At 41.7% G+C, this 27,654-nt stretch overlaps 1 protein-coding gene across 7 annotated transcripts in view; it reads left to right on the top strand.

Moving 5' to 3' along the window:
• The window catches only part of BBX (BBX high mobility group box domain containing), a 270,487-nt gene extending 251,785 nt beyond the window's left edge, over nt 1–18,702 (top strand). For 5 of the 7 annotated variants that reach the window (XM_028110530.2, XM_028110534.2, XM_028110540.2 and 2 more), the window contains 5 exons: nt 650–739; nt 2,112–2,171; nt 9,228–9,425; nt 11,629–11,815; nt 16,217–18,702. In XM_028110530.2, coding sequence (XP_027966331.1) covers nt 650–739; nt 2,112–2,171; nt 9,228–9,425; nt 11,629–11,815; nt 16,217–16,304 — 623 coding nt within the window. In that variant the 3' untranslated portion in view covers nt 16,305–18,702. The remainder of the gene's footprint in view (nt 1–649; nt 740–2,111; nt 2,172–9,227; nt 9,426–11,628; nt 11,816–16,216) is intronic. The other 2 variants (XM_028110537.2, XM_028110538.2) reach the window with 2 other exon arrangements.
• Nucleotides 18,703–27,654: the final 8,952 nt, after the last annotated feature.

Genomic DNA, 27,654 nt, shown 5'->3' on the forward strand with positions numbered 1-27,654 from the left:
AGTGCTGCTGTCGGCATTTCTGATTAGGTGATTGACAAATCGTAGTTCTGTTTTCTTTATCTGAGGAAACAGTTACAATCTGAGACTTCTCTCCCCTCCCACCCCAATTTTTTGGGGCAAATGTTTTTCTATTTTTAAAGCACATTTTCTTCCCAGAATAACCTCAGAAAAGGCTAGAAAGCTGTCCGATGCTCTCAGGCCAATTATTGCCCTGAAAGTGCTGTTCTTACTACGAAAACCAGTTTCGTAGAAGAGAAGAAATGCCCCTGCCATCTTTTCCTTCACCATACTGAGGAATCTAAAATAAAGTAAAATCGCTTCTTTGTTAATGCCTACAGCTACTCTTCAGTTACGGGTTGTGGTCTGTCTCTAGTCACTAAATCTGCAGTTTCTGCTTAGGGAGTCCCAGCCCGAATGGGGGTTCCTGCCCAATACATTCCTAAGGAAAATTTTTCGGTGGGTTTTAAGTAAGCCTAAGGAAGGGCGCTGAGTACTATTTAGAGGAGTGAAGATATGCAAGATGACATTTCTTGTGACTCCGTTTGCTTGTACCACAAGGGGGAGGAGGGTGTAATTGTTTAGGAACACACGGTATTGTTTTATGAAACATTGTCAATTTAAAATATATTTATATTAATATTGTCTGTAGGTCCTTTCCAGTCTCAGAAAAAGAACTTATTCCACAAAATTGTCAGCAAATATAAGCACAAAAAGGAGAAGCCTAATGTTCCGGAAAAAGGTATTGGTGCCTTCCATCCTCCATCAAGGTTTCTTGGCCACCTCCATTGTGAATTCATCTTTGAGTAACGCTTCTGTGCACCGCCTTTGCCTTTTCCTCCTCTCAGCTTGCTTCAGTGTCATCGGCTCCTAATGCAGGCGTATTCATTATCTCTAGACTCCGCGGCTAATTGCAAAGAGAGATCTCCTTCACTTGGATTCCTACTCAAATCCCATAATGTCTCTATTTTCAGAGTTCCATATGAATCCTAAAATTGCTGTTTTCATCCATATTTGGTGCATTTTGTAACTTAGTCTTCTTGAGCTCTTATCCACTTATTTCCTTTGACTATTCTCGTTTCTCTCATGTGGGGCAGCCTTCAAACCAGGACTACATTTTCATACCTCCTGAAACCTCAGGAGTTTCCTATTCATATGAAAGTGCCCCCATTTCTGTACTTTCTCTGACCCTTGAGGACTCTTGTCTGGGAGAATTCCACTCCGAAGCCGTAACCTGTCTCTTTTTTTCCAGTCTCTGTTACTTTGTTTGCCAGGCTCTTCCCACCCCCTTCAGTCACATAACTTATTCCCAGAGGGCACTAGACGTGCATTGCCCTCCACCATCTCTTCACTCTGAGCATCTGTCTTAATTGTTATGATTTTGATGGGCCCTTGAACCTCTTCAGGACTCATCTGAAGATTTCCTTCTTCTCGTAGTTCAGGACTCCTATTCTTATTCCACATAAAAGATAAATCTCCCTGTCTGGTTCAGTCCAGCCATGTGTCCCAGAAGTTAGGCTTTCTTTAGCATCGCCCTGCATGTTCCTGTCATGACCACTGTGAGCCTACTCATCTGATGCCCATTCGCATCCCACTTGCATGGCCAGATGTGAAGCCTTTCATGTTTCTGGAATGAGGCTTTAAATGCACCTGTCTTCCATGTGTAGACATATGTGCCTATTCATTCCTGTATGTGACCTTTTACTTCATTTGGGTTTTATTTTTCACCTCTGCTCTAGCCTCTTAGTTTTGTTTTGTATGTTAATATTTTTTTCTCTGCTTCCAGTAGAGAAACCTCACTCTTTAGGTAAAATGTCAGTTATCGTTCCTTTTTTAACTGATGGTCAGTTGTCTTGATGAAAGTCATAGAAATTATCCAACAGTGTATTTCACAGAAGGCAGATTTGTTTATTTTCAATCCATTTCCTGTATCACCTGATTATTTTAGTTGGCAAATGCCGTTTTGAGAATTAAATAGCTAAAATAAAGCTCTGCTTCATTTGTGTGATAAAGTTTCATATATACACTGTTTTGTGTATTATCTTCTTTTTATACGGTTATGTGTCTGTCCTAGGAGTAGAGTTTCACTTTCTTTCTCTGTTGTTGTTTTTTAGGAAGTGGGGATAAATGGTCAAACAAGCAACTCTTCTTGGATGCCATTCATCCTACAGAAGGTAAACGCAACAGTATTCTCTGTATCATTTCAGGTAGTCTGTGTTGGAAAGGTTTAAAAAGGCATAATTTATATAGGCTCACCCAAGAGCACTATACCTGAGGACTCGTAATTTGGTTGTTTTTAATTTTCAAATCAAAACTGACAGATTTTTTGACCCTACTGAGGGTCATGCAGTGTGTCATATATAGCTTAATTTGTCAAAGGGGCACTTACAGCCTTTGAACCACATCAACCAGAAATTAAAGTTTTCTATAACTAAAAATATTCAGTGTTGCATTCATGTTGCAGGCAGATGCTTATGGGAGCCAGAGTAGAGCCAGTGTGGGGCTTTCCTGGTTGGCTGGGCTTGGGCATGTCAGCAGTGTTCCTGTCCTGAACTTCATCCCAGCACAGCTCCCAGTACCTCCAAATATGTTCAGATGGAATGCTCCAGAGGCTTACGGATAACCAAGGAAAAGTTCCATGTTGACTAGCGTAATGTTACAGGTCCTGGGTGCAGATTTTACTTCAAAATTTCCCACAGCCCTATTTAGTCGTGATGTCTACCTAATTTCTGTTAAATATTGAACCCTCCAGTGAGTGCTCATTTCTGTGACTGTGAAGGGGCTGTCATCTTCTTACCATTGATTCCTTTTTTTCATTGTCGCTATTTTTAAGGAGCTCAACTTTTTTTTTTTTTAAAGATATTATGTATTTATTTTAGAGAGAGAGCATGTGCCTGCGCATGTGAGCTGGGAGAGGCAGAGGGAGAGGGAGAGAGAATCTGAAGCAGACTTTGCACTGAGCTTGGAGCCCCATGCGGGGCTTGATCCCATAACTGGGAAATCATGACCAGAGCCGAAACCAAGAGTCAGACGTTTAACCGACAGAGCCACCCAGGTGCCCCAAGCTCAGCATTTTTATAGTCCTTCATTAGGAGTTGCTTTATTTGAAAACTAGAAGCAATCTTAAAGATCACTGAGTCCAGTCCCTTTGATTTACTTACAACTAGAAAGGGGGACTTCATGAAGAAGACCATGTCTTTTGACTCCCAAATACACTGTCGTCCCTTTCCTGAAAGGGAGAAAAAATTTAAAATGCATATTTGGCCTAAGTCATTTATCAGAAATCCTCATGTGTTAAAGATATTTCTTAAAAAATATTCCAACTTGAGTTTATAGCAAACATGAAATTGTTTTTATTCGGTACGCACTGTTCACATGAGCCAGATGTCTGCTTTTATGTCATTGCACTCTTACAAAAAATGCCAGCAGTGTATCTGTTTTCTGGCCTGTTACTTCACATGCAGAACCTCTCCAGAGGACTGTTTCTGCCCTTAGCTGGCAAAGCCAAATATGAATTGCTGTGCTGCTCTCAGCATTAAATGCTAACATCCAAAATGCAATATATTAGCTCTTGTGAATTTTAAAGATATATTCTGCACAGACTTCATAAATGCAAGGCAGTGATGAACAGTCAGAGGAATCCAAGAGGCTCTTAAGACCATCTTACTCTTTACTTGAAATGATACTGTTCTAAATGTTTTGTTTTTTAAACAGAAACTCCGTGTCATGTAGAACATGGTATCATAGTGTGTGCAGTGAGTTAGAAAGAATGAATAAGGTTGGAATTAGGAGACGTGGGTGTCAGGCTCTGATCTGCCACTAAGGAGCAGTTTTCAGTGGGACAAGTTGTGTTTAATCTCTCCAGGTTCACTCTCCACATGTGTACTAAGTGTGTGTGTGATATGTGTTTAGGGGTGGGGTGAGTGATGGGGGGCTAATATATCAACCTCAAATGTCATTTCCCCTCTCATACTTGCTGTTATTACCATGATTTGCTGAGTGGGTGGTGTGGTGCTGGAGGCAACCTTACTTTGCAGCCCTAATTCTGCCCTTTAGGGGGCAGAAAAGTAAATCAATTTCAAGTCTTCTAGGCAGTGCCAAGGGTTTAGTGGGAATAGAGTTATTATCGGTGATATTAATTATATTTATTATTAATGTATATGAATACATTACAAACTTTGAAGAATATGCCCTGAAAACTGCATGTCTTTTGGTGCAGAGTGCATATTCACTTTATGTGGCCAGGAAAAAAGGAATCTGTTTGCGCATCGGAAATTACCAGTAATTTAAAGTGACCTTTTGGCTATTGATTTTCATACCTTCCCCTATATTTCCTCATTCAGGTGGTGACTGTGCACTTGGTGAATTATCTAGGTGCTTTATTTCATCCTCTCTCACCTATGGCTAGTTTAAACTTTACCTTGGAGAGTATCCATACATAAGGACAAGAGATGAAACCATAATCAGGATAATGTTAACATGTGTTAGCCATCCTGGGCGAAGGTTAGACAGGAGTTGTTTGTAGCTGATGTCTATACTAGAAACATTGGTTCCACTGAGGTGTTCAACTCAGTTTGCTATTCCTGACTTCGGTTAAAGGAGATGACTTCAAGTTCACTATGCTTTTTTTTATACCATCCTGAGTATAATTGGCTTGCAATTCATTTTTTTCCCCAAAAAATATCAGAAATCTTTAGGTGCTTAGTAATCACATCTGCAGTTTAAATGCTAAGCTTATAATCTGTTTTAAGCATTTTCCCCCATGCTTTTAAAATTCAAAATCACGAAACCATTTCTTGAAACTTCTGCAGATCATAACAGAAGATTGCTTATCAATAAGCCTAGAATTAAAGGTTAAATTTTCAGTTAAACCCAGATGACTTGTACTTGCCACTGTATTTATCTTTCTACCAGGTTATGGTGTCCTATGCTCATGCTTAAGTTGGAGGTTTCTAATTTAATTATCATCATTGTTATTATTACATACTTAATATTGCTTTATAGTTTCCAGAGGGCTTTCACAATATTTTATGTAAAACTAATCTTGGCAGGAGCCCCAGGGAACTCAGGAGGGCTTATTAGCCCCCCCAGATAGATACATGATAAGGAAGGAAACCTGACCAACATAAGTGGGAAGAGAAGAAACCAGCACTCTTTTCCACTAAAACACGTTGGCTGCTAACAATTTTGATTTTTCAGGCATATCTGAGCCCTTATTTGGCTCAGATGTTGCAATTATAAATGGTATCTTAAGAGAAAAAAACTAAAACAACCCAAACCTGAGACTGAGAATCTCCAGAAGATTAGTTCCTTTGCAGTATATAAATCTAATTATGGGGGAGAAAAATCTGGTTTATAGTTAACGTGATCCACAACACTCAGACTAACCTTGATCTCTTTTCTCGAGTTCAGAATAACTGCTATGTAACTTCAGCAGGGTCTCCTGGCGTCTTAGATATGGCTCATTCATTTGACTCTGTTTCCTGTGTGCCATTCAGCATCTGACTGCATTTTCAGCTCAAGAGAGACCAACCAAAGGCCATGAGATTCCAGATTTGGCTATAATAATTTCAGTGCAGGTTTGATTCCCCTAGTCAGAATGTGAATTCGTGACTCTGGAGCACTCTAGTGGCCTCCCGGGGTTTGGTACAACCACAGTGCTATCTCAAAAAATTCACCCCACATTTTGGGAGCAGGGTTTGGAAAACAAGACAGTCTCTTATTGCCACATTCCTAATGTTGCTCCAGGAGTGAGCTCACATTATCTCTCTCTGATGATATACTCCAAGTGTGTTATACGATTATCGTGGAGTATAAAAACTAACCCTGTGGACTTGTTTCGCAGTGCTTGGGTAGGTTTGTGTGTTCAATTACAAGCCGAAAGAGAAATGACTAATTTGTTTTTAGAGGACAAAAGCCCTTCTTTTCTCACATTTCCATTAGTTTGGGAGGGAGGGGGGAAAAAAGGAACTGGCTTGCTGTCTGGGTGCTCAGCTTCAGACTGTTTTTCTCTCTGAGCGTTTTCCATTTCCTGTCTCTCACCACCAGGCCTTCCTTTGCTTTGCTAACGTTGCTGGACTCAGATCTGCTGTTGCATCCCAGATGGCCACTTCTTTGCCTTAGCCTTCCCTGCCTTCCCCGGGTCTTTTGTCTTAGGATAGGGTTCTCTCTGAGTGCTGCCCCTGAAGGCTATCATTGATCTTGGCCTCCAGACAGCACAGGATGTTCTGGGGATAGCTCCTGGGTCAAAGCATGGGGCAGACTCAGGCTTACCTCCTCTTCCAAATTCTGGCAAGGTCTCATTATATCCCTCTTTGAAATGTGGACAATCTGTAGGCCCCATGATTCCTTCTTGATCTGGCAGTAAGTTTAGAGGAGATGACATCCAGAGAGGTGGCATGACCTTTTCAGTGATTTGTGAGAATCTTCGATGTATTCTCCCATTTTGCCTCTTTCACTTGGTCTGCAAACCTGATTCGTTCCTTTTCTGTCCCCCAGTACACCAGCCTCTGGGACTGGATTGCTGGTGTCAGTTGTGGCCAGCCTGCCTTCCTTGTCTGCTGGTTTCTCGGCTTCCCTAGTCCCAGTCTGCTTTTAGGCCTTAACTCTACCTCCCTTTTGTAGCCATCTGCTTGGCTTCTTCCTGTGTTTTTACTAATTCATCTGGAACACACAGGAAACAGAGCAACCACTGAAAGGAAATGAAACCATTCAAAGGCGTCCCAAAGGCAAGAGAACTAACAGTCCTTGTCTGTTAGGGAGTATTCTTGCCTCGCCTTGAGACTCTGGAACTGTCTGGAGGCTGGCTAGGACCCTGATTTTGGGCTATGTGGGGGCTCATGGCTCCTTTAGAGCCAATCTAGTCCAGCCTCCACCTTTACATGAAGAAACTAGAGACCCTTGGTCCTGCAGTTAGTAAATTAAAAAGTCAAGAGCAGAATCTAGGTCTCTCTGTGACTGTCATTTGTGTTACCCCATGGTCTTTGTGTAGAAATCAGGTCATCTTTTCCTAACCCACGTGGCCTTTTCTTTGACCTCCTGGGTTCGTTCTTTCTGTAAGCAGTTCTTCTGATGGAATTCATCCTTCGTCTTTGGAACCCTGCTGTACCCTTATTTCCATAAGTTCTAGATTTTTCTAGGAAGTGGAAGGAGAAGAGGGAATGGGTTAGTGCTTTTTCTGGAAGAGCCATCTATAGTGTTGTGTTCATACTGGAGAAGTGATTAAGATTCACCCCCTATATTCAGAAGGGACAACTGAAGGATCTGGATAAGAAACTAGAAATTTTGAAGCTTGTGAATATCTAATGGAAGTTATTTATGCTCATTGTAAACTCATATTCTGGCTTCTTCATACCTATGAGGCTTTGAATTTCAAGGCTAATGCAGAGTCATGAAACTTCTTTGGAGTGTTTCTTAACCAAATTATCTTTTATTTTACTGGCAGCTTTTATTGAAGTTTAAACTAAAAAAAAAAAATCTTAAAATACATACCAGCACTGCTCTATGTTAAGCTAAATATCAAAGTATAAATACACCAAGACTGTTTCCTGGGTACAGATCTACAATTTAAAAGGAGCCTTTTTCCTAATTTTTGATTACTTGTTTGAAAAGATACTTGGGAGTGTTGCCAAGTAGTTTCTTTTAAATAACTATTATCTTAAGCCTGTCCCACACAGCCCTCTATTATGCTAGATTGAGTAGGGCCAAGCCACAAATCATGGTATGATTACTGCTTTACATCCTTTTTTTGATGTAATTGAAATGGGTTCCTGCTTGTTTTGGAATGCGAAGCCTGGAATCAGTCTCTTGAGGGCAAAGATCTTAACGAATTCATAGCCCTGCTTTCCCAAGGATATACCTAACCTCATTAAAAACTCGGATTTATACCAGCATATGCATTTTTTCACACCCTGAGTTATTCTCGCTCTGTTCTCTTCCTCTTATTTTAGCTTTCTTTTCCTCCTGTGCGATATGCATTGTTGTATTTCCAGTGTCTCCCTTCAGCTTTGCCTTCCGATCAGCACCTTCAGTTTTCTCCCGGCTCTGTGCACCGCGGGAGTGGGCCACGTCAGACCTTGATTTTCCGAGCCACACTCCCCACTTTGTCAGAAACTATTTCTGCCCCTGTCTTAAGAGATTGGATGGTTTAAAAATGGAAAGATACCTTTTTTCCCTGCTTAAAAGCCCTTAGGCCACTGAAATTTAAAAAAAAAAAAGTAAAAAAAGTCCCGATTACTACATTTGACTACATGTATATATTCTTAAATGCTTCCTACACTCATATCTACATATACTCATCTTACTTTTAAATTGGGGGTGGGAGAATGAACTCCTAAGGAAATGAGTGTATAAGAAAAGATAGAAGCATCCCCAGCCTGTTTGAACTGGGAGCAAGGTCTTGCGTGGCAAGTGTGCTCCTCATTCTCAACACGGTGACTCCTCAGATAGAAGTGTGTGCTGCTAAATGATTCACTGGTATTCAGTTAGAATGAGGGTACCTGACACCTTTCCTGGAGCCTTGCTGGCCTGTGGTACTTCATTAAATTATCTCACTAAGCACATTCACCTGGTCCTAGAATTCTACAAATGGGAGAATGTTTCCTTATGTGCAGGCATCACCATTGTGGGCCAGGTCTTTGCTGAGCAGTCAGTATGAGTAAAAGTCAGGCCTCACAATTTCTTTTCTGATCAATCCAACCTGGTGATTGAAAGCAAGTGTTCCAGTGATAACTATAAGTTTAGAAGCACATATTTAATCTCAGTGCCCTCAGAAGAAGAGAAACTTCTTTAATCATCTTCCCAGTCCAGGTGGCCAAGAGGATCTCAGATAGGGACCCTGGCCACATGTAGAAATTACGGTCTGTTGGAGCACAACTCACTCAGATTTGCATACACTATCTTCCCCACCAAACCTGCAAGATCCAAACACTTAGAAAATGTTACTCTGATGGCCTTTTGGTTGTGTTCTGTTAAAAGAGAGAGAGGGCATCTGAATTCTCTGTACCTAATTTATTAAAACAGATTAAAATAAATATATTTGAAAAAAATAAAAATAAATATATTTGTTTAAAATTATGGACAGCATTTTATTTCTTTTTCCCATCAGTGCTTTGAAAGCTCTAAATCTCTGTTCTCCACTCAGATGGGTCAGGCATTGAGAAATTCTTTCTAAGAGCAATGTGATGTCTTATGTTTTTGTGTGTAACTATATATGATCTGTCCTATTTCAGCCATATTTTCAGAAGACAAGAACACCACAGAGCCTGCTCATAAGGTTAAAAATGCCCTATCCATTCCCAACACTCCAGAGCCGACAACAACACAAGAACCCTTGGTGGGCAGCCAGAAGAGAAAAGCAAGGAAAACCAAGATCACCCACCTTGTCAGAACAGCAGATGGCCGGGTATCACCAGCAGGAGGTACTTTGGGTAAGAAGAAGAAGCTTTAGATGAGAGAGAACCAGAGCAAGGCGGTGACTGTCATGGCCACATTGGACAGCAAATGACTATAAGCCAGCTGTGGGTCCTCACTGAAAAATGGGTCTGCTCTGTGGGTTTGGCCACAGGAACATTTTCTGTCTCTGGATCTCTTTGAGAACTAGTTTTCCACAGGCTCCCAAATGTACCAAATGTATACGTGTTAAAATCATAGCTTTTTTTCCAAGAGCATTCTTAGAAAGGAAAGGTAATTTTTAGGACTGTGTGTTTCTCCATCTCTTTCTCAGCATGCACAAAAGCAGTCTTCATTAAGTAAATTCCCGGAGATCCTAGACTTTTAAAAATACTAGATGAATCAGTGTTTCTTCACTGTTCAAGTCACTACAAACCATATTATCAAGTATTTAAAACCAGTGGATTAAGGAACCTTAGAAAGCATCCAGCACTTTCTAATAAGTTGATTATTGCCACTGAGGGAGCCTGAGAAGGCTTTTGGATTTCTTGAGTTCTCTGGGCTGACCTTTAATCAAATCTTAACTTACAGTGAATTTCTCCATTTTTAGTCATGGCCTGTGGTCTGTTTGCTGTTCCTGGTGGCTTCCATAGTGGCAGAATTGCCCGAGGGGCCCAAGTTAAGGAGCGGGGTCAGGGAGTGCCACTGAGTATCCTCCTCAGATCTTGGGGTGCTACACCAACTAAGCATTAGTGGTCTTAGCTACTGTTGCCTTTCTACCCTCTGGCACCCCCGGCTTCTCAGTCCCACAGCTTTGAAGTGTCCCTCCCCCTGCCCTAATCCAGTTTCCATAAAAAGGTCACAAGTCCATAATGACTTACATAAATAGAAAAAAGTGTCCAGAGCAAAGGGGAAAAAAAAAGAAAGACAAAAAAACCAAGAAACAGAATCTTAACTATAGAGAATGGACTGATGGTTCCCAGAGGGGAGGTGTGGGGGGGGGGGGACGAGTTACATCGGTGATGAGTATTAAAGAGTACACTTATCATAATGAAAAAATAAATTAATAAAACAAAAACAATATTTAAATCAGTGTGTTTTGAGTGTAGTATTTATAAATACCTGATTTAGGTTAATCTGATTGCAAAATAGAGAGTCATTGCTGAGATAGAATAGGAAGACAATTAGTGAATTTTGCACACATTTTGTGTGTAGCGTGTGTACATTGTTAAAACAATAAAGCATATTAAATACCCCCATTTTACCCTGTTATATGAGAGAGAAAGCTCAAAGAGGTAGGGTTCCATTTTTGAATACACTGACCTCCTAGGTAGAAGTAGGGTGAGGACTAGAATCTAGTTTTCCTGATACGTAGTCCAGCAGGCCCCTCTGCTCCTTCCCTTTTCACTCTGAGTTCTGTTCTGTGATTTTGATTTCATACACTGTTATAGCCTCATTTTCACTTATAGAAAGAGTGAAAGATCCTAGAAATATTACCTTCATTTAGAAAAGCACATAGCACTCTCATGTTCTAATATATGACATTTACAGCCTTATCAATTGGTTTCTATATTCAAAATGTTTTAAAAGCCATGATAAAGATTCCTCCTCCTCTATAATGGCTACGTAATAAAGAAAGTATACTCATTTCCAACACAGTATTTTCATAGCATTTTAGCACCTCTTCATAAATAGCAGAGGGCCCTTTGTCTTCCTTCCAGTAGGTCTTCAGAACAGGAATAACAACTTGGGATCTCACTGGGATTGATCTCTTTGGGATTAGTTTAGGCCATCCTTAAATGTTGGTGTCACAGCAAACCGAATGTCCAAGTTGCCATAGCAGGGCATCCTACAGCTTCATCAGAAATGTTTGCTCAGATGGGCTTTTAGGGGCCTTCTAGAGCATCCACAGGCCCCCTCACAGAAGTCCCATCAGTTTTATTTTGGTCAAAGCCCATTTTTCCCTCTTAACTCTGAGACTGACCTATTCTTTGACCTTGGATAAAACACAGCTTCTCTTCCACTTAGTTTCAGGGCAGAACACTGTCCATAGTTGCAATTGAGCTTGATAAAAGATTACCATGGGAGAAGAGAATCCGTAAAAGCCTTCGTATTCGGTGGATGACAAGTGGACAAAGAATAGTAGCTCATTTCACATTGTCTGGGACAGAGTTTCCTCGGTGTCCCTTCTCTGTAGAGAACACAGTGATCCTTTCGTGATGAATTTCCCTTTTGCCACAGATGACAAACCAAAGGAGCAGCTGCAGAGGAGTCTCCCAAAAGTGACCGAGACGGGCTGCCATGACGAAGCTTCCCACAACCCCGAGGCCGCGGAGACGCGGAGCAGCACTCCGGAGATGCCAGCTGTGTCTGCGTTCTTCAGTCTTGCCGCACTGGCGGAAGTGGCCGCCATGGAAAATGTGCACAGGTGAGCGGTGTGTGCCGCCAGGATGTCGGGGCTCCCGGTCAGCCTAACCCCCTTGTGCAGAGCAGGGATAGAGAGAGCCACATGGAAGCCGAGTCCTACTTTCTGACGCGATGTGTGGCGGTTCAGGAGACTTGGTTCGAGAGCAAGTCACGTCCTAATTAGCAGTGTGGGTTAATATAGGAAAATCGACTCAGCCAAGTACCACATTTTGAATCTGTTATTCTCTGGCAGTATTATCTAATCATTAAGCGTGAGCTTCGAGGTCAGGCTTCAGACCTGGGTTTGAGTACTGCATCCATCATCTGCGAACTGCAAGTTCTTGAGCAAGATGGATCACTCACCTCTCTACCCTCCAGTTTTTCTTCTGTGAAATGGGTGTAGGTGGCACTCATTTCATAGAGGGGTTCCATGGAATGAGCTAATGCCCCAGCGCTGGCACACAGGAAACGCCCCTTGAGGATGGTGGGGTGGTGGCAATGCTCCTGGAAGAATACGGTGGTCAGGAAGAAGCCTTTTGTCATCTGAGTCCTGGAGGGCAGGAGGCCTAGATTTGTCTTTGTCTGTTTGCTAAAAAGTCATGTATTTCTCCCGGCCTCGGTTTTCTCATCTTCCAGTGAGCTGTTATACCCAAAGAATCACAAAGTTGTAATGATCACATGGGATCATAGATCTGAAGGCCTTTTGAACTCAGGAAAGCCTCACAGAAAGTATATTAAGTTCTAAGTGTATAATTGGGTATTCTGCTATTTACTGGACCCTTTGGGAAGGCAAAAAAAGCCATTTGTAAATTTGGGTATTTCATACTTTTATTCAAGGTGGCTTATGCACAGATGAGCTACTTTGCCAGACTTTCAGTCTTCAGTACGGGAGTTTTAGATCTAGCACAACTTCCATACCCACCCGTTGGGCTTCACTCCCCTTTTCCACATCCATGTTTAGGAGGCCCTGACATAAGCTTTGTTTGCTTCTTGCTCTTTACCTGTCATATTACAGTTCTAGAGCTTCCTCACAAATCGCCTCTGGATAGTTCCAAGAAGTCAAATTCCTTTTCTTGTGTATACTGCAAGTGCCTAATACCAAGTGAATGCTGACAGGCATCGTTAAAACCTGTTCACATCTCTGAAGGAGAGAACACACAGACAGTTCTCCACCTGTGGGGTTTTACAGTCTAGTACAGAGGAGAGACTTCTGCGCATGCGAGAAGACCAGCTGTATGCCTGCATGTTCCTAAGTGCCCCATAAATTTTGGAAATAAGAGGCAATGTAAGAAGTCAGAAGGGATCATAATTCAGGGATCAGAAAAGTCTATCACACAGTCCCCTTTCTGCTGCCGGCATTCCCCTCTGAACACAACTATGGTCACACCCTGGCTCTGCTAAGCAACGTCCCGGGACTGCCGGCTTTCGACAGCTGCAAAGCTTGCCACTCTCCTCTCCACCACCCCGTCCTCACTCCCCTGCCGTCCCGTGGCATCACCTGCTGCCACCTAGCTAAGGCAGGCTCTTGGCTTTGTACACCCCCCTCCCGGGCAAACTGCTGCCCCTCCTTCCGTCTCTAGTCTCGGTCTTCCTCCTGAAGTCCCTGTGCATACGCTCCCAGACCAGCTGCCGCACTGGGTTGTAATTATTCATTGATACGTCTGTCTCTTCCCAGTATATTTTGAAAGCAGGGCACTGGTTTTAATCCTCCTGTCCCCGGCTTTCCTAGCTCTTGGTAGACCAGTGGATGAATGAACAAATGAATGGGTAGATGAGTAAATGATGTGTTCTTGAAGCATGCCCACCTAAGTTCACCAGCAGGCACAGAGAAAGTGGTGTGGGCAAAGGTTCTTGTCTTGAAAACCTCCCATTAGAAAGGACAGGATTGCATACTAGAATCTTACTATCAGTCACACAGGTGGTTAGTGTTCTTAATTTCTAGAAAAACAGATCCCCCTGAAGAGTCTTAGTTGTAATTTTAGCCCTTACCTGTTAGAGCTACCAGACTGCCCTCTACTTACAGGCTTCATGTAATTTTACCTGGGTTGCACAAGAATTAATGACTGCTTAGGCATGACCCAGGTTCATAATTTAGAGGGTGATCAACAGAGTTAGGGGTAGAAATATACTGCATTCTTGTCATGAGAAATCTTAACATTAAGTTCAGAAACCCAGCATAGAGAGGCAGTTTTGCAAGATGCAGGAAAAAGGAAGCTGGAATAAACCTTTGTGGAGAGCCTGTTTATTTACTAGGGGTTTCATGAGGGAAAGCTCATTAAATTTAGTCCTAAAATCGGCCCTGCTGGGTGGGTCTTTTTGATTCCTTTTTAACGATGTTGCAGACGATTAACTTGCCAAGAATGCACAGCCAAACTGAGTTCAGCTTTGCACTAAGATCTTTGAACTCCAGGGTCTTTACCTTTGCTCCAGCGAGCTTGCTGCTTGAGCAAGCATCTGTCATGTCCAAGGACGTCATGATGCATCTCGCTGCCACTTCTACCAGGGCCTATGCCATCAGTCAGCTGGAGCCACATCAGGCTCCCGCCTCCTTTGCTCTTTCCTTTGACTCAGCTGGCTTCCACCCCAATTTCTCTCTGTCCCTGTTGCTCTTTTTTGTATACTATACTTTCCCGGCTTTCACTTTTCTTTTTTCTTCTTAATGTTTCCTTTTTCAATACTTATTAAAATTCTTTTCAGCTGTTGTAATATTGTTGCAGATTCAGTCTTAAAGGTAAAAAAAAAAATAGCCTTTTAATTTCATCTTTCTTGAACAGAGTTGAACATATTGAACAGTTAGTGCTTACAGCATCCCCACATGAATGAACAGATTAATCCAGAGGTTTGATTATAACACATGTTTTGTTTTTCTAAAGTCCTAAATCTTAGGCTAAGTGATTATTGGATTCTGAAGTCCCCAGATGTTGTAATTTATCAACTCTATTTGTGTGTGTGTGCATCAAGAGAAAGAAACTTGGTTGTGGTGATGAAAAAGATACAATTTGATTTTTTTTTTTTAAAGTTTCTTGTAGACAGTATATCCTTGGGTTGTGGTTGTGTGTGTTTGTGTGCGTGCGCATCTGTGTGTATGTGTCTGTGGTTTTCTTTTTTTTTTTTTTTTAAAGATTTTATTTATTTGACAGAGAGAGAGCGAAAGCAGGAACACAAGCAGAGGGAGTGGGAGAGGGAGAAGCAGGCTTCCTGTGGAGCAAGCAGCCCAACGCGGGGCTCGATCCCAGGACCCTGGGATCATGACCTGAGCCGAAGGCAGATGCTTAACGACTGAGCCACCCAGGGTCATGATCCTAGAGTCCCGGGATCGAGTCCCACATTGGGCTCCCTGCTCAGGGAGTCTGCTTCTCCCTCTGACCCTCTTCCCTCTCGTGCTCTCTATCTCTCATTCTCTCTCTCTCAAATAAATAAATAAAATTTTTAAAAAAAAAACAATCTGAATTTTTAAGTAGCTCCTTTTGTTCTACGTAATCTGGAGAAGATACAGTGTTGAAAAGGTCAAGCCACCAGAGGCCAATGATTTCTGCTATACAGACCACAGTAGGCCAGAGCCTCCAGTGGATGGCATCTGGTCTTTGGGAGGCCTGCTGGGAAATGCCAGGGAGGTGCCCTATCCTGTCTTTTTAGAAGGAGAAGCTCTGTAGAAATTACCAAGAGTGTGAAGGGTTTCCTTATTATAATGGTGAAGTAAATTTTTTCCTACTCACTTACCAAAACCTGAATGAGAAATCCGCTCAGTCTGGTGTAGTTCCAATCCAAATGATGGGTATTTCTGTGAACTTGCTGGTCGTGTCTGGAGTCCCCTCTCCCGTGTTGATTTGGCCCATGCTGCCCCGATTTACACACACTCCAAAGCCAGTCTCTCCTTGCCGCCTTCCCCTGAGCACGTGCTCACCATGTGCCTGTGAGACTTCTCTTTTGTCTTTTCCTTCATCTGTGTTGGAGTCACAGGCCCTCTGGTCTCAGGGGCCGTTGCTTTAATTGGCCTTACGTTTTAAATTGGGTTGATTATTATATAGCTTAGGAAATGAGCCTAGAGGGGATCAGTTAATACAGGAGAGTTTTCCCCTTGGGCAGCTCAAGGAAAGGCATGGTTCCTATTTTACTATCAGTGGATCAAGAGGAAGAATGTTGTCTTAGAACCGTGGCCCTTGACTGAAAGTTCCCCACTTCTCGGGGAGTCGCCCCAAACCTGGTGGCACTTCAGGTCCCACCTCTGGGAAATGGAGGTGGTTGTTTGGAGGCAGAGCATGTTGTTAAGTCATGTGAGGGGAACCGATATAAGAAAGAGCGTTAAGTAACAAGTCAGCCTTAGGGATTAAATGATACCGGAAAACTCTTAACCGGTCATCGTCTCCTCCTCCTGATAACATATTCTCAGTGGGTGACTTCTTTTGTCCTTCTTGTTTTGCAGAGGTCAGAGGTCAACTCCGCTCACGCATGACGGACAGCCGAAAGAAATGCCCCAGGCTCCTGTACTTATTTCCTGCGCTGACCAGTGAAGCGCCCTTTAGTTGTAAAACATTGTGCTTTACCTACTACCCTAGCCTTGTCTTTACCGAGGGATGCTAGCGAGTCCGTGTGGTGGGAAAGACAGACTGCGAACAAGTGCTCATTGCCCTGCGCGGCCCAGATTCACTTGAAGCGGAAGTTAGCCTCCTGGGCCGGTGTGTTCTCTTGGAACCCAGAGCCTCTGAGGGTGATGTTATCTGTCTGGTAATGAGCAGAAACGGAATGATCCTGGAGCTTTGCTTTCTATTGAAGGCTTTTGACGGTAATAGGTGGTAACTTGGTAAGAGGCTGCCTTTACTGTAGCTCATCCAGCATCTCTTTTACCAACCAGAGAGTGTGAAACTAGTTTCGTATATTACCTAGTTATTCTTTCAAAACAAAACAAAACAAAACAAAAACAAAAACTGACGCACTGCACTAGTTATTATTAGATATTCTTAGTCTTTTTTGTACATGGAGATTTAAGTTCTAAGATGGTTTATATAATAGGTTATACCTACATTTATATTGTAGAATAATATTAAAAAGCCTGTTGCAGAGCCTCCCAAGCAGCACGGGCAGGCGGATGTACCATTGTTAGCGGTGTATGCTCAGCTCGTGGTCCATGTATTCTGCACTTTTATATATTTGCCACCAGAGTGGTAGTTTGCTGGCAAAAAAAAAAAAGAGAAAGAGAAAAAATTAGAATTCTTACAAGCTGAATTTTTTTCTTAGCCTTGAGTGACCAAGAAGAATTTGCTTGGGGTACATTGTGGCAAATATTTTTCCCAGACAGGGGAAGAGTCCTGCAGGTTACAGATTACTGATGTTTTCATGCCTTGAGGATTCTTTTATTTTTTACACAGGGGTCTAAGTGACCAATGGATCGTTCATACAAACAAAAAAAAAAAAAAAGAAAAATATTATTCAGAAGTGACCTTAGTATTACTTCACTATTCTGAACACATTGAAGACACTCACTTCATGTGGACTTGGAGCTACAGACCTTTTCCATCCATCCCCAACAGACTGGACGGGTAGCAGCCGCTATGCACAGCCTGATGACCGCTGCAGGGTTTTAGAGCCATTTCGAGTTGTGTGTTGTGAAGGAGGTATGGAATAAATGATGAGGGAGCTATGCCTGACCAGGGTGGGAGTCTTAGTCATAGAGCCACCTGCAAGTTTGTTTCCTTTTTGTGTTCTGTTGCTTTTGAACATAAAACCAACCGTACACATGCCAGTGCCAATGCCAAGCGGATTACCTGGCTTATTAGAACATTTGACATATTGACTTAACCACCTGACATTCACAGTGTCTTGTTTCCTAGCAACACATGCAGAGTGATAGAATTAGTCGGAGGCTACCGATTTTACAGGGTATTTGTTCCATAGCACAAAGTGTATCCCCACTCTTGCATCGCAGCACAAACTACCAAATTTTAATTATTGGATTCCAGCAATAATTTTTATTGGTTTTCAAACTGGCAGAATTTTGATAGCGTTAGTTCGAGTTCGAAGTTTTGAATTAGATCTCTACATGGTAACAGTTTACAAGGTTTTATCTAGCTTTCTTATTTATACTGGACTCAATTGTAACGATGATTTTTTTTTTCTAATCGTAATTTGACCTAATAGCCATACAAAAAAAAAAAAATGACTCTATTAGTAATGACTAGGTTTAGCTTTTCATAGTTGTAGATATTACTTCAGTTTCGGTGCTGGAAAATATGTACAACATACTAACAGAATTGAAAAAGAATATAGGGATTTGGTTTGTTGTTTTTGTTTTTTTTTCTTTTCTTTTCTTCAAAGCAGGTAAAGAGGGCAGCAGAGCATTGGAACGGTGTCCTCAAAAATGCATAATCATTGTGGGCATGGAGGAAGAAGGAAATAGTAAGCTAGGTTAGTCAGAGGTTAAAGCTTAACCCTATTCACATAGAAATAAATCAGGTGAGCAACCCCAGATTTTAGCATAAGATTTTTACTATGATGCTGTTTTATTAAGATTTTCTAAACTTCAAAACACAAAGTGAATGTTTGAAAATTGCTGGGTCCCAGTGTTGGTGGCTGTTGGAGTTTTTGGACCACTTGCTAGCAGTGATTTAGAAGTTATAATTAGCTAAAAATCCAAAAGAAAAGGAAACCAACAACAAAAATTGTTTGGTGCAGAACATGCACCTTGACAATGGTACTAACTTGTTATTCTATAGAACACGTTAGAATAGATCTATTTTTGCCAGAGCACCCTCCTTCAGTCCTCCAGTTACATTTCACTAGATTTCCTTAAGAGATTGCTGTATATTCATGGGACCTTTTTTAAAAAAAGCAAAACAAAAGATTACTTTTTTCTATGTGATTAATATCTTACTTGATCTGCTTTTCCTAAACCTCAGTGGCTTTTCCCTTAGGCAGGGGTGGGGTGGGAGGGCAATCTACTGGATATGACTGTTTTCAGATACTTTAAAAAAAAAACCTTTTTGTAGAAATGCTTAATTTTTAAGCGGTTAGGCACTGAGAGTAGCAGAAATCCTGCAAAGCTTTATAGTCCTTTAGACACTCGCCTTGTTGTTTCTCTGAGTGAAGTCTTGATTTCAATAATAGTGCTTTTCTCATGCCCTGAATCCGCTGGAGAGGGGTGTTGGTATTTTCAGGTAACAACATTTGTTAGCACAAATATTTCAGACCAACTTGTAGTGCCCCCCCATCTATCATTTTCATTTCATTTCTCTCATTCTTTTATATTTTGGAAAATCATATTGCTATGGTGTGTACTTTAATCTGCCAGCAAACACCATCGACACTAACATTTGTCCCACAAGCATCCTCGAGAAAAAGTTGTTGCACCTTATGTATATCTCAAGCAAACCAAAATATGATGCTTTTCTGCTTTGTTTTATTCTAAATTGTTGTATCATATCTTTCTGAAAAACCATTCTGAATCTAGTTGAAGTTATCGATATTTATGCTTTTAACCTTAATTTCTGGATTCAAACCTGTATATAAATCTTTTGAAAAAAATTGTCCTAGCCCTTCTCTGTGATGCCGAAGTGGATGATTTCGTCTCAGATGGAGACACAGTACTGTTCCAGTTTTCTTTAGCCTTTTATTTATTTAGTTATTCTGGGTATTTTCCTATGTAATTTTGAAGTGTGTAGAGTGTATTATAGTAACTGAAGCTACAGCTCTACAAAGCTGAGTGAAAGAAGAAAAATACTGTAAGACATCCTTCTTAAGTTTTTATTCGTTTGAATAACTGTAATGAGATCAGGAAAAGGAAAAATGTCCCCCAGCCACATTGACGATACAGGTTCTTATCCCCAAATTAGGTTAGTTCCCAGATTTTAGATCACAACGTAATTCATCAAAGCCCTTTTATAAGGGTAAGTCATACTGTTGTAATTCTGACGGTCTTTTCCCCACAAATACCAGAACTGTGTCCATTGAGTTCTGTCAGATGAGCTCTGTACCAGTGCCAGCTCAAAGCCATGCTGAAATCATTCCCACATTATCACTGATTCTAGTTCCTGCCATTAAAACTGCTGGAGGGAAAAAAAAAAAAAAAAGGTGGACCACTCTGAACAAAAAGGAGCATCTGAACTGGTCTGGTTATTTATATTCCAATGGGTTTATTCCCTGTCACTTTGTTATCCAGTCAGATGCTACTCTGCCTAAGTCCTAGAAAATCTTGTTTGCACTCTGCAGTGTTTGGCTCATCGTATGGAAAAGTTTGCACCTCTGTAAAATCTCAAGCAAATTATAAATTGATACAGAACCAGGAGTAGAAGCCGGAAACTGAATGACATGTTTTGTTCGTACGGGGTGGGGGTAGGGGAAGGGAAGGAGGGTATCCAATAACTCTGTTCCAAGTTTGGCGTTTGGCATTAATGTGAAGCAGTGGGACCGTGTGCTGCCTGCTGAACTACTGTATGAATTCCAAGCGTTCTGGAGGCCGGCGGCCGGCGACCACACAGCAGAGGGGAAGCACCACTGCCTCGCTGGGGAGAAGGAAGGATGTCCAGCAAGGCCTGGAACCGCCCCTTTGTAAAGGGGGAGGCGAGGGGTCCGTGATGCTGTTGAGGAGACTCGCCTTTGATTGCACTGCTCCCTCGAGCCCTCACGTGAGGCCAATCCTAACAGGCTACCTCGGCTTCAAAAGTTCCTTTCAGTAAGTCCTGTTTGCGGGGTTTGTCCTTCCTTGCTCCTTCCTTCAGTGCCACTGTTTCCCACTGCAGTGTTGTGATTTCCCAGACCGCCTTCTCCAGAGAGAACAATGTATTGCTGAAAATGGGCAGTAGAAGCAAATGTTGTTACTACATCTGACCTATAAAGTATTCAGAGTGACTGCTAGGTGGAAATTAAATTTTAGCTTTCCCCACATAGGACCTTGTTTTGCACCTTACACAGAGTGTACTAATTGTTAATAAGCTGTTGCTTTTATTTATACAAGCATTCCCAAAGAACTAGATTTGGATTTTGTTTTTATTTGAGTTTTGGGATTTTTTTTTTTAATTATCTTATTTAGATTGACTAACATCGTACTTATAATAAGAAACAGTTGTTCAGTTTATCTTACCAGATATGTCTGGTGAAGTATTCAGGGTTTGATGGACTGCTTTGCTTTAGTGTGGAAATGATAGCTAAGTTTATTATACTCCATATTAAATCACCTTGTCCTGTTCACTGGGGACACTATTTTCTTTACATCTCAGATGAAAGAAGTGACAAAATAGTGAATAACAAGACAAATCTGTTTGACTCCCCTGATACACCTCCATCTGTTTGTGCTATGCTTTCCTTAAAAAAATAGAAGTATACATTTTCCTCACACCCAAAAAAGAGTGTCTTTCCTGGCCAAATCTTCTTTGTGGTGGTAGGACTTATGCTAATAAATTGAAAGGAAGAAACCTTGTACTAAGTTCTATGGCCACTGTTTCCTTGTTGCAGTCCATGGTCAGAATTGATCCTGCCCTCAAATCGATTTTTGTGCACAGAACTAGTTATTGTGAGAATTACTACTCCTTCCAAAGATCGCCCAGGACCTTGGGCCAGAACCGGTTACCGAGTAACAAGGACCTAATTCGATGCCTCCACACCCTCCCACCTGCACCGCAAATCATACCTCACAGGCTCTAACCTGAATCCCAGAGGCACGCGGGTTTTGCGAACTAACACTGCTGTCCCTTTGCAGCCCCCAGGGGCTGGCTCGTGTCCCCTGACGCCTCACGTTAGTGCCTCGGCTCTGAGAGCAGCAGAACTGGGGGTGGGGCAGGTTTGTGACCTGGAGCTCAGCACGTGCTCAGCAACGTTCTTCTCATTTCCTTCGCACTAAACAAGTCTCTTGCTCTCAGGAATTTGTCCAAAAAAAATAAATAAATAAATAAATAAAATAAAAACCACCTGAGATTCCATGTACCAGATTATGAACTTTTCTCATAGGTTTGAATTGCTTACTTACATGTCATAAATTAACCATAGCTTCATTTGACCACCAGGTCTGAAGTCTGTTGACAGTTTCAGCATGACTGAATCGCTCATTTTTTTGCTTTCAGAAATTGGCTTGGTTCTCTTTAGAGTTGGTGTAAACATGCCATGTAATAAATGATTTCCACTTAATGGTACAACAGAATTATTGCTTTCTTAGATGTATGTGTAGTAAAAGTCAATATACACATTTATATAATTTCTTTCTTCAAAATCTTATACTTAATTTGATATCTCTAAAAATTGCACATGTAAGTCATGTGTATAACATGCTAAAGTACTTTAACTGTGATCTTAAAACTGAATAAAAATATTTAATAAAAATTTGAAATATTTTAAAGAGATTATTCACATACATTTCTTGACGTTCAACTCCTAGCCAGAGGGTCGGTGCCTCCAGGAGACCCTATCTACGAAAAATAGTAGGGAAAATACTTTAACAAAAGATATTTCAGCTATGTCCGAATGTCAAATGCTGGTCTCCCCCAAACTGTTTGCCTGAGACATCCCATGTTTGAGCCACCCGAGTTGCTTTCCCCGCATGGGTGGAGTAGAAATCAGCCTGACGAGAAAGAAGACAGGCTTCCTTCTGCTACTTAGGAGGAAAGCCTCCTGGCAAAACATACCAACTTCCCCCGAACTGTAATCAAACTGAAGTGATAGCATTAAGACTATAACCTAGAGTATAAATTCAGTCCTCAGTTTTGCTGAATACAATGTCCTGAACCTTAGAACCTTGGATGTTCTCTTAATCCTTCAGAATAGCACATGCCCACGGGCGTGCAGTGTATAAATACAGGGTATAATAATATCACAGGCTTTGCGTTCAGACAGACTTGCTTCAGAGTCTGGTTCTACCCATTTATTACTGGGTTTTTCAACCTCCCTGAACTCCACCTCACTTACTAAATGATGGTGGTGATAATGCCTCCTCACACTTATGCTAGGATGAAAAGGAAATACATATGAAAATGTTGGCATAGCGCCTGTAAGGGAAATGTCCATTAAATACTCATTGTGGATTTTCTCATTTTTATTCAACTCGAAGGTTGGTATATCTAAGTATATTCAAAAGAGACCGTAAGCATAACTAGCTCCCTCTTCCAAACAAATTTGTAAGGGCCTGATGCATTAGGAGTAAGCTCTGTCAGGAGATAACGTGGTGTAGAAAATTCAGAACATGTTACATTCACGCAGGTAACTCACACTTGTATATGTAGCACTATAGGATTTGTCCATAAAATTAGTCTGCTTGGTGAATTCCATGTTCTAGTGCTCCGGCACACTTTTTTTGAATTACTGAGAATAAAATGTCTTGTGGTGGGGACGGGGAGCTCCATACCAAGGAATGTAAATTCTACTAGGACAAAAGATGACAGGTTATACAGATGTGTGGTTTGATGGGTCCACGGGGATTCTACAGTACATCCATCCTTTGGGGTAGAACATAAAATCTCTTAAAAGGAAAAGTAAAGTGGTTATCAATAAGGGAGCTAAAACTAATAGCACCGACACCATTCTGTACATAATGAAAACATAAAATTTTTAATTGTCATTTTTCAGAAACCTTTTCACCTTTTGAAAGGATGGAAATTTTCAAATATATGCAAAGGTAGGAGATTAGCATACTGAACTCCCTGGGCCCGTCGCCCAGCTCCAACAAGTACCAACGTTTTCTCAATTCCAGTGTCATTTGTATTTCATCCATTTTCCTGCATTTCATCTCCCAACCCTAGCTCTGCATATCCCAGAAGTGTGATTTCGTGTATAAATACTTCAGATACAGCCTTTAAAAACAAATATTTTGATATGCACAATTTTTTTTTTTTTTTATTGTATCGCCCCCTCACGATTCCAAAAATATGTTTGTTTCCTGCCCAAAGCAAAAGGAATCTGTGAGCCACAAGAAGAGTCGTGCTGGAGTGAAGATTATTTGGAATTAGGTTATGCTGTTCACATTGGATATCTCTATATTTACCTTTCTTGATCGGCAGTTTCCTAAAGAGATCCTCAGAGAGACCCTTTTCTTGGCATGTCTTTATTTTTCGTCTTGCTTCCTATGATCTTTCCTTTTTTTCCCAGACAATGTCTAAAAAGGCCCAGGGGCTAAAACTTGTATAATTTTATGTAAAATTTTCAGGAACTTTCCCTCCAAGCCTGTTCCCACTTATGTTTTCCTCTCCAAACTCCCAAGAGCAATGTCGGTTGTAGGGGAACAGTAGAGGTAAATTTTTAGATGAGCTCTGGAAGGCAGGTGGCCCAAGATTTAAAAAAATCTGAAATCCTGGGTCAACAGGCCAGAAATTAAAGCATAAAGTGAAATCCCTCCTGGAAGAGGTAAAATGATAACTCCTACTCGAAGGCTCACCCCACTTGGCGATCCCTCACCCCAGGGAATTTTACAAAAGGTCATTTTGTCTCAGGGTTGTATATTGCAGAGTCAGAAAGATGTGAGGATTGAAACTTGAGGATGATGGAGGATGAAAGGGGACGAGGGAAAGTTCTTACAAATAGGTCTTTCAAGTTCGATGTCTAAAAGTCAAAACGGTTTTAAAGCCAGCATGAAAAGATTTCCAGGAGATGCGCTCAAGTATAATGATTACGTTTTCCTGATCTTTTCTATTTGGCATCATACCTGTGGTGCTTATGAAAGGCAAATCGAATAGATAGCTATAATTCATATCTTCGAGAAACAAGCAGGAATGTATTGAAAAGATATATACAAACAAATACACTCAGTAGATGCAAAAATAGGTAATTCGCCATCCAATTTGAAGCTTGTATTTGAAACATACTTAATAGGAAGGCAGTATTGATACAACTGATAATTATTTTTCCTCCAAGATATATAATCCTTGAGGTAATACTGGAGAAATTCAGATGGTGTTTTAGAATTTTAAATTTTCACTTCTCCCATACTATATCCTAGCTTAGGTATTTATATAACTATATTAGAAATAAAAGCAATATTCTGCACAAGTCCTTGAAAATCTAAGCCCGTTTTGTAAATAGAATACGAGGCATTTAACACACTGATGCTAGCCTCACCTGCATTAAAACTAGTATATCCATCAAAATCAAAACTGTTTTGTTAGAATAAAATTGCTTAAGAACAGCGTTCTGTCCCACTTCTCTGTTCAAAGCCCATGAAAATTATTTCAGCTCACTTGCTTTGACTCCGGAAGAGTTCTTTGTTACCCACACCTCGTGTCCGTTAAATTGTTTCTGTCCTGCTCCTATAACAATCTAATCGTTCAGCAGAGCTGCAGTGGATGGCTGCTCTTAGATACGGTCTAAGTCCCAACAAGACCATCTCCCGCGGTGTATGTTCAGCGGGGGTGTGGATAGCTTAGTGGGGGTTAGAGATCTGCATCATTTTTTTTTTTTTTTAAGATTTATTTATTTGACAGAGAGACACAGAGAGGGAACACAAGCAGGGGCAGAGGGAGAGGGAGAAGCAGGCTTCCCGCAGAGCAGGGAGCCCGATGCGGGACTCGATCCCAGGACCCTGGGACCATGACCCGAGCCGAAGGCAGACGCTTAACGACTGAGCCACCCAGGCGCCCCTGCATCATTCTTTTAATTGAAATGCAATACAGATGAGGTTGGGCATGAAAATCAAAGGCAATCAGGAAGAAGCTACATATAAACTCCTGGGAAACTTGATAATCTGCATTTCGAAGACTTTAAGGGAAAAAAGTGGGAATGTGTTACTGTTCTACTTTAAAATTTTTATTTTCTTAAAGCCTTTTCTCATAGAAGAGATCTTGGCACAAAAATTGCTGCTAAGACAAGGCCACAGATCGTGGAGAATGACAAGAATGAGAAACAGTCTTTGGGGAAGATCCATGATGCAGTGTATTTCTTTTAAGTGTGTGCTGGGGCATGGAACATCCCAGCTGTGTTGACTCCGGGACCCCTGAGCAATTATATAGCACATCAGCTCAGCCTCGGCACAGCCTAGGAATATTTGAAATGGTAAGGTCAAGCAGCACGGTTTCAGCATTTGGCCTTAAGAGTTAGAGGTAATTCTCATAGCCAGAGAGTGTGATTCTCTTTCTTTTCCTTCTCCCTTGGCTGTCTCCTTTCCTCAATCTTAGTCTCAGGTCTTGCGTATTGCTGAGGTGAAATTTTTCCAATTGTTGCATTTTTCTTCAGCAATGGCACACCTCCCTGCTTTTGCACCCTTCACACACAAAAGCTGTATTAGGTGTCCCTTTCTTCTTCACTGAGAATAATCTGTAAGGATTTCATGACTGAGGTGAATGACTGAAGCAAGAAAGAACTGTTGTGAAAGATTCTAGTTTTTGATGTGTTGCCACTATTTCAGTTGGGGTCTGTGTGCATGTGAGACTTTTATTTGCTAATCCTCAGTCATTAAAAAGGACTTTCCCGGGGTGCCTGGGTGGCTCAGTCGGTTAAGCGTCTTCCTTCGACTCAGGTCATCATCCCGGGGTCCTGGGATCAAGCCCCGCACAGGCTCTCTGCTCAGCGGGGAGTCTGCTTCTCTCTCCCCCTCTGTCGCCCCCACCCCCGTCCCCCTGCTCATGCTCTCTCTGTGTCTCTCTCAAAGACATAAGTAAACCTTAAAATAAAAATTAAGGGCTTTACTAGAAGGAAGTACCTATTCTTGTCTAGGACTGGAGGATTACTTCCCCTTGGGGAGTCCTTCACTGAAGGCGGTGGAGCTACTTTTTAAACTAAATATTCATCTCAGTATGGCCAAATCAACCCCCGTCCCCTTTTTAGGGATTGATAGTTAAAGGAATTCTTTCCATTCCGAAAGTATCTGCTTTAAAAAGCAAGATGATCTCTCTTAGGGCTGCAAACTGCACTGTAATTTATGCATGAATTCAGAAAAGTTTTAGGAATTTCAAGAGTTTAATTTGGAGTTCATCAGGCATCTGCTTGTGCCCCCCTCCCCCAAAGACTGCCAATGAGATCTGTGTTGCCAAAGGGCTTCATTGGTCTTCCTCTCCCCACTTCCCAAAGATGTGACTTTCCATGAGTGGGTTACTATGGAGCAACATTTCTTAAGGACCTAGTTGTGCTGAGGACCTGGCTAAAGCCACAGGAACAATGAGTGTCTTCACCCGTACAAGCCCACCCGATAGGGCACCCGAAATTCCAAGGGGGATGCAGAGGGTCCACTCTTAAGCATGCCACCATCCTCCCTAGGACACCGTTCAAACTAGAATCAGACCAACATCTTTTATATATGAACATTTATCCATGTGAATTACTTTTTTTGGGTTCCTCTTTCACTCCTACCCACACATCCAATATTCCATATGCCTTCTTTTAAGAAACAAATGGTTTTCTGGTCCGGGTGTGCACTTTTCTCTTCCGAGTTGCCTTTGGGTGACATTCTAGCCTGCCGCCACCACCACCTGCTCCTCAGCCCAAGATCTATTTTAGATAGAATCTGTCCCAGCGTTTGAGCCTACTGCAGAGAGCAGCATCAGTAATTGGTAGTGCAAGGGAACGGAGTCATAAATTAGCTGATGAATACTATTTCCTGGGGAAGAGCAGGCTTTTCGCTGGCAGTCAAAGACAAGGCAGAGCCAACCAGGCGGCAAGACGGCACAGCGGGCAGGACCCTGGAAGACGCCCCAGTCCTGGAGCAGGGAACCGTTCTCCCCCCACGGATCTCCTTTCCCTGCTGAGGAGTGCTGGCTGCTGGGACAATCCTCCAAGTCTCGAAACAAGAGATGAGGTTTCTGAGACTAACCTGCTGCAGATTAGCAACACGATTCATGTTTCCTGGTCCCTTTTCTTCCTAGTCCATTTTATATTAAGGTTAAAACTTTTGAATGTCAACGTTAACCTCCTATTAGCTTGAGCCATTTACCTTCAGAACTTACCATACACGTGCATAGC

The sequence above is a fragment of the Eumetopias jubatus genome, unplaced genomic scaffold (assembly GCF_037043125.1).
Source record: "Eumetopias jubatus isolate StellerSeaLion01/CBP00866 unplaced genomic scaffold, mEumJub1_p1.0 scaffold_1, whole genome shotgun sequence".
In the NCBI taxonomy this organism is placed as follows: domain Eukaryota; kingdom Metazoa; phylum Chordata; class Mammalia; order Carnivora; family Otariidae; genus Eumetopias; species Eumetopias jubatus.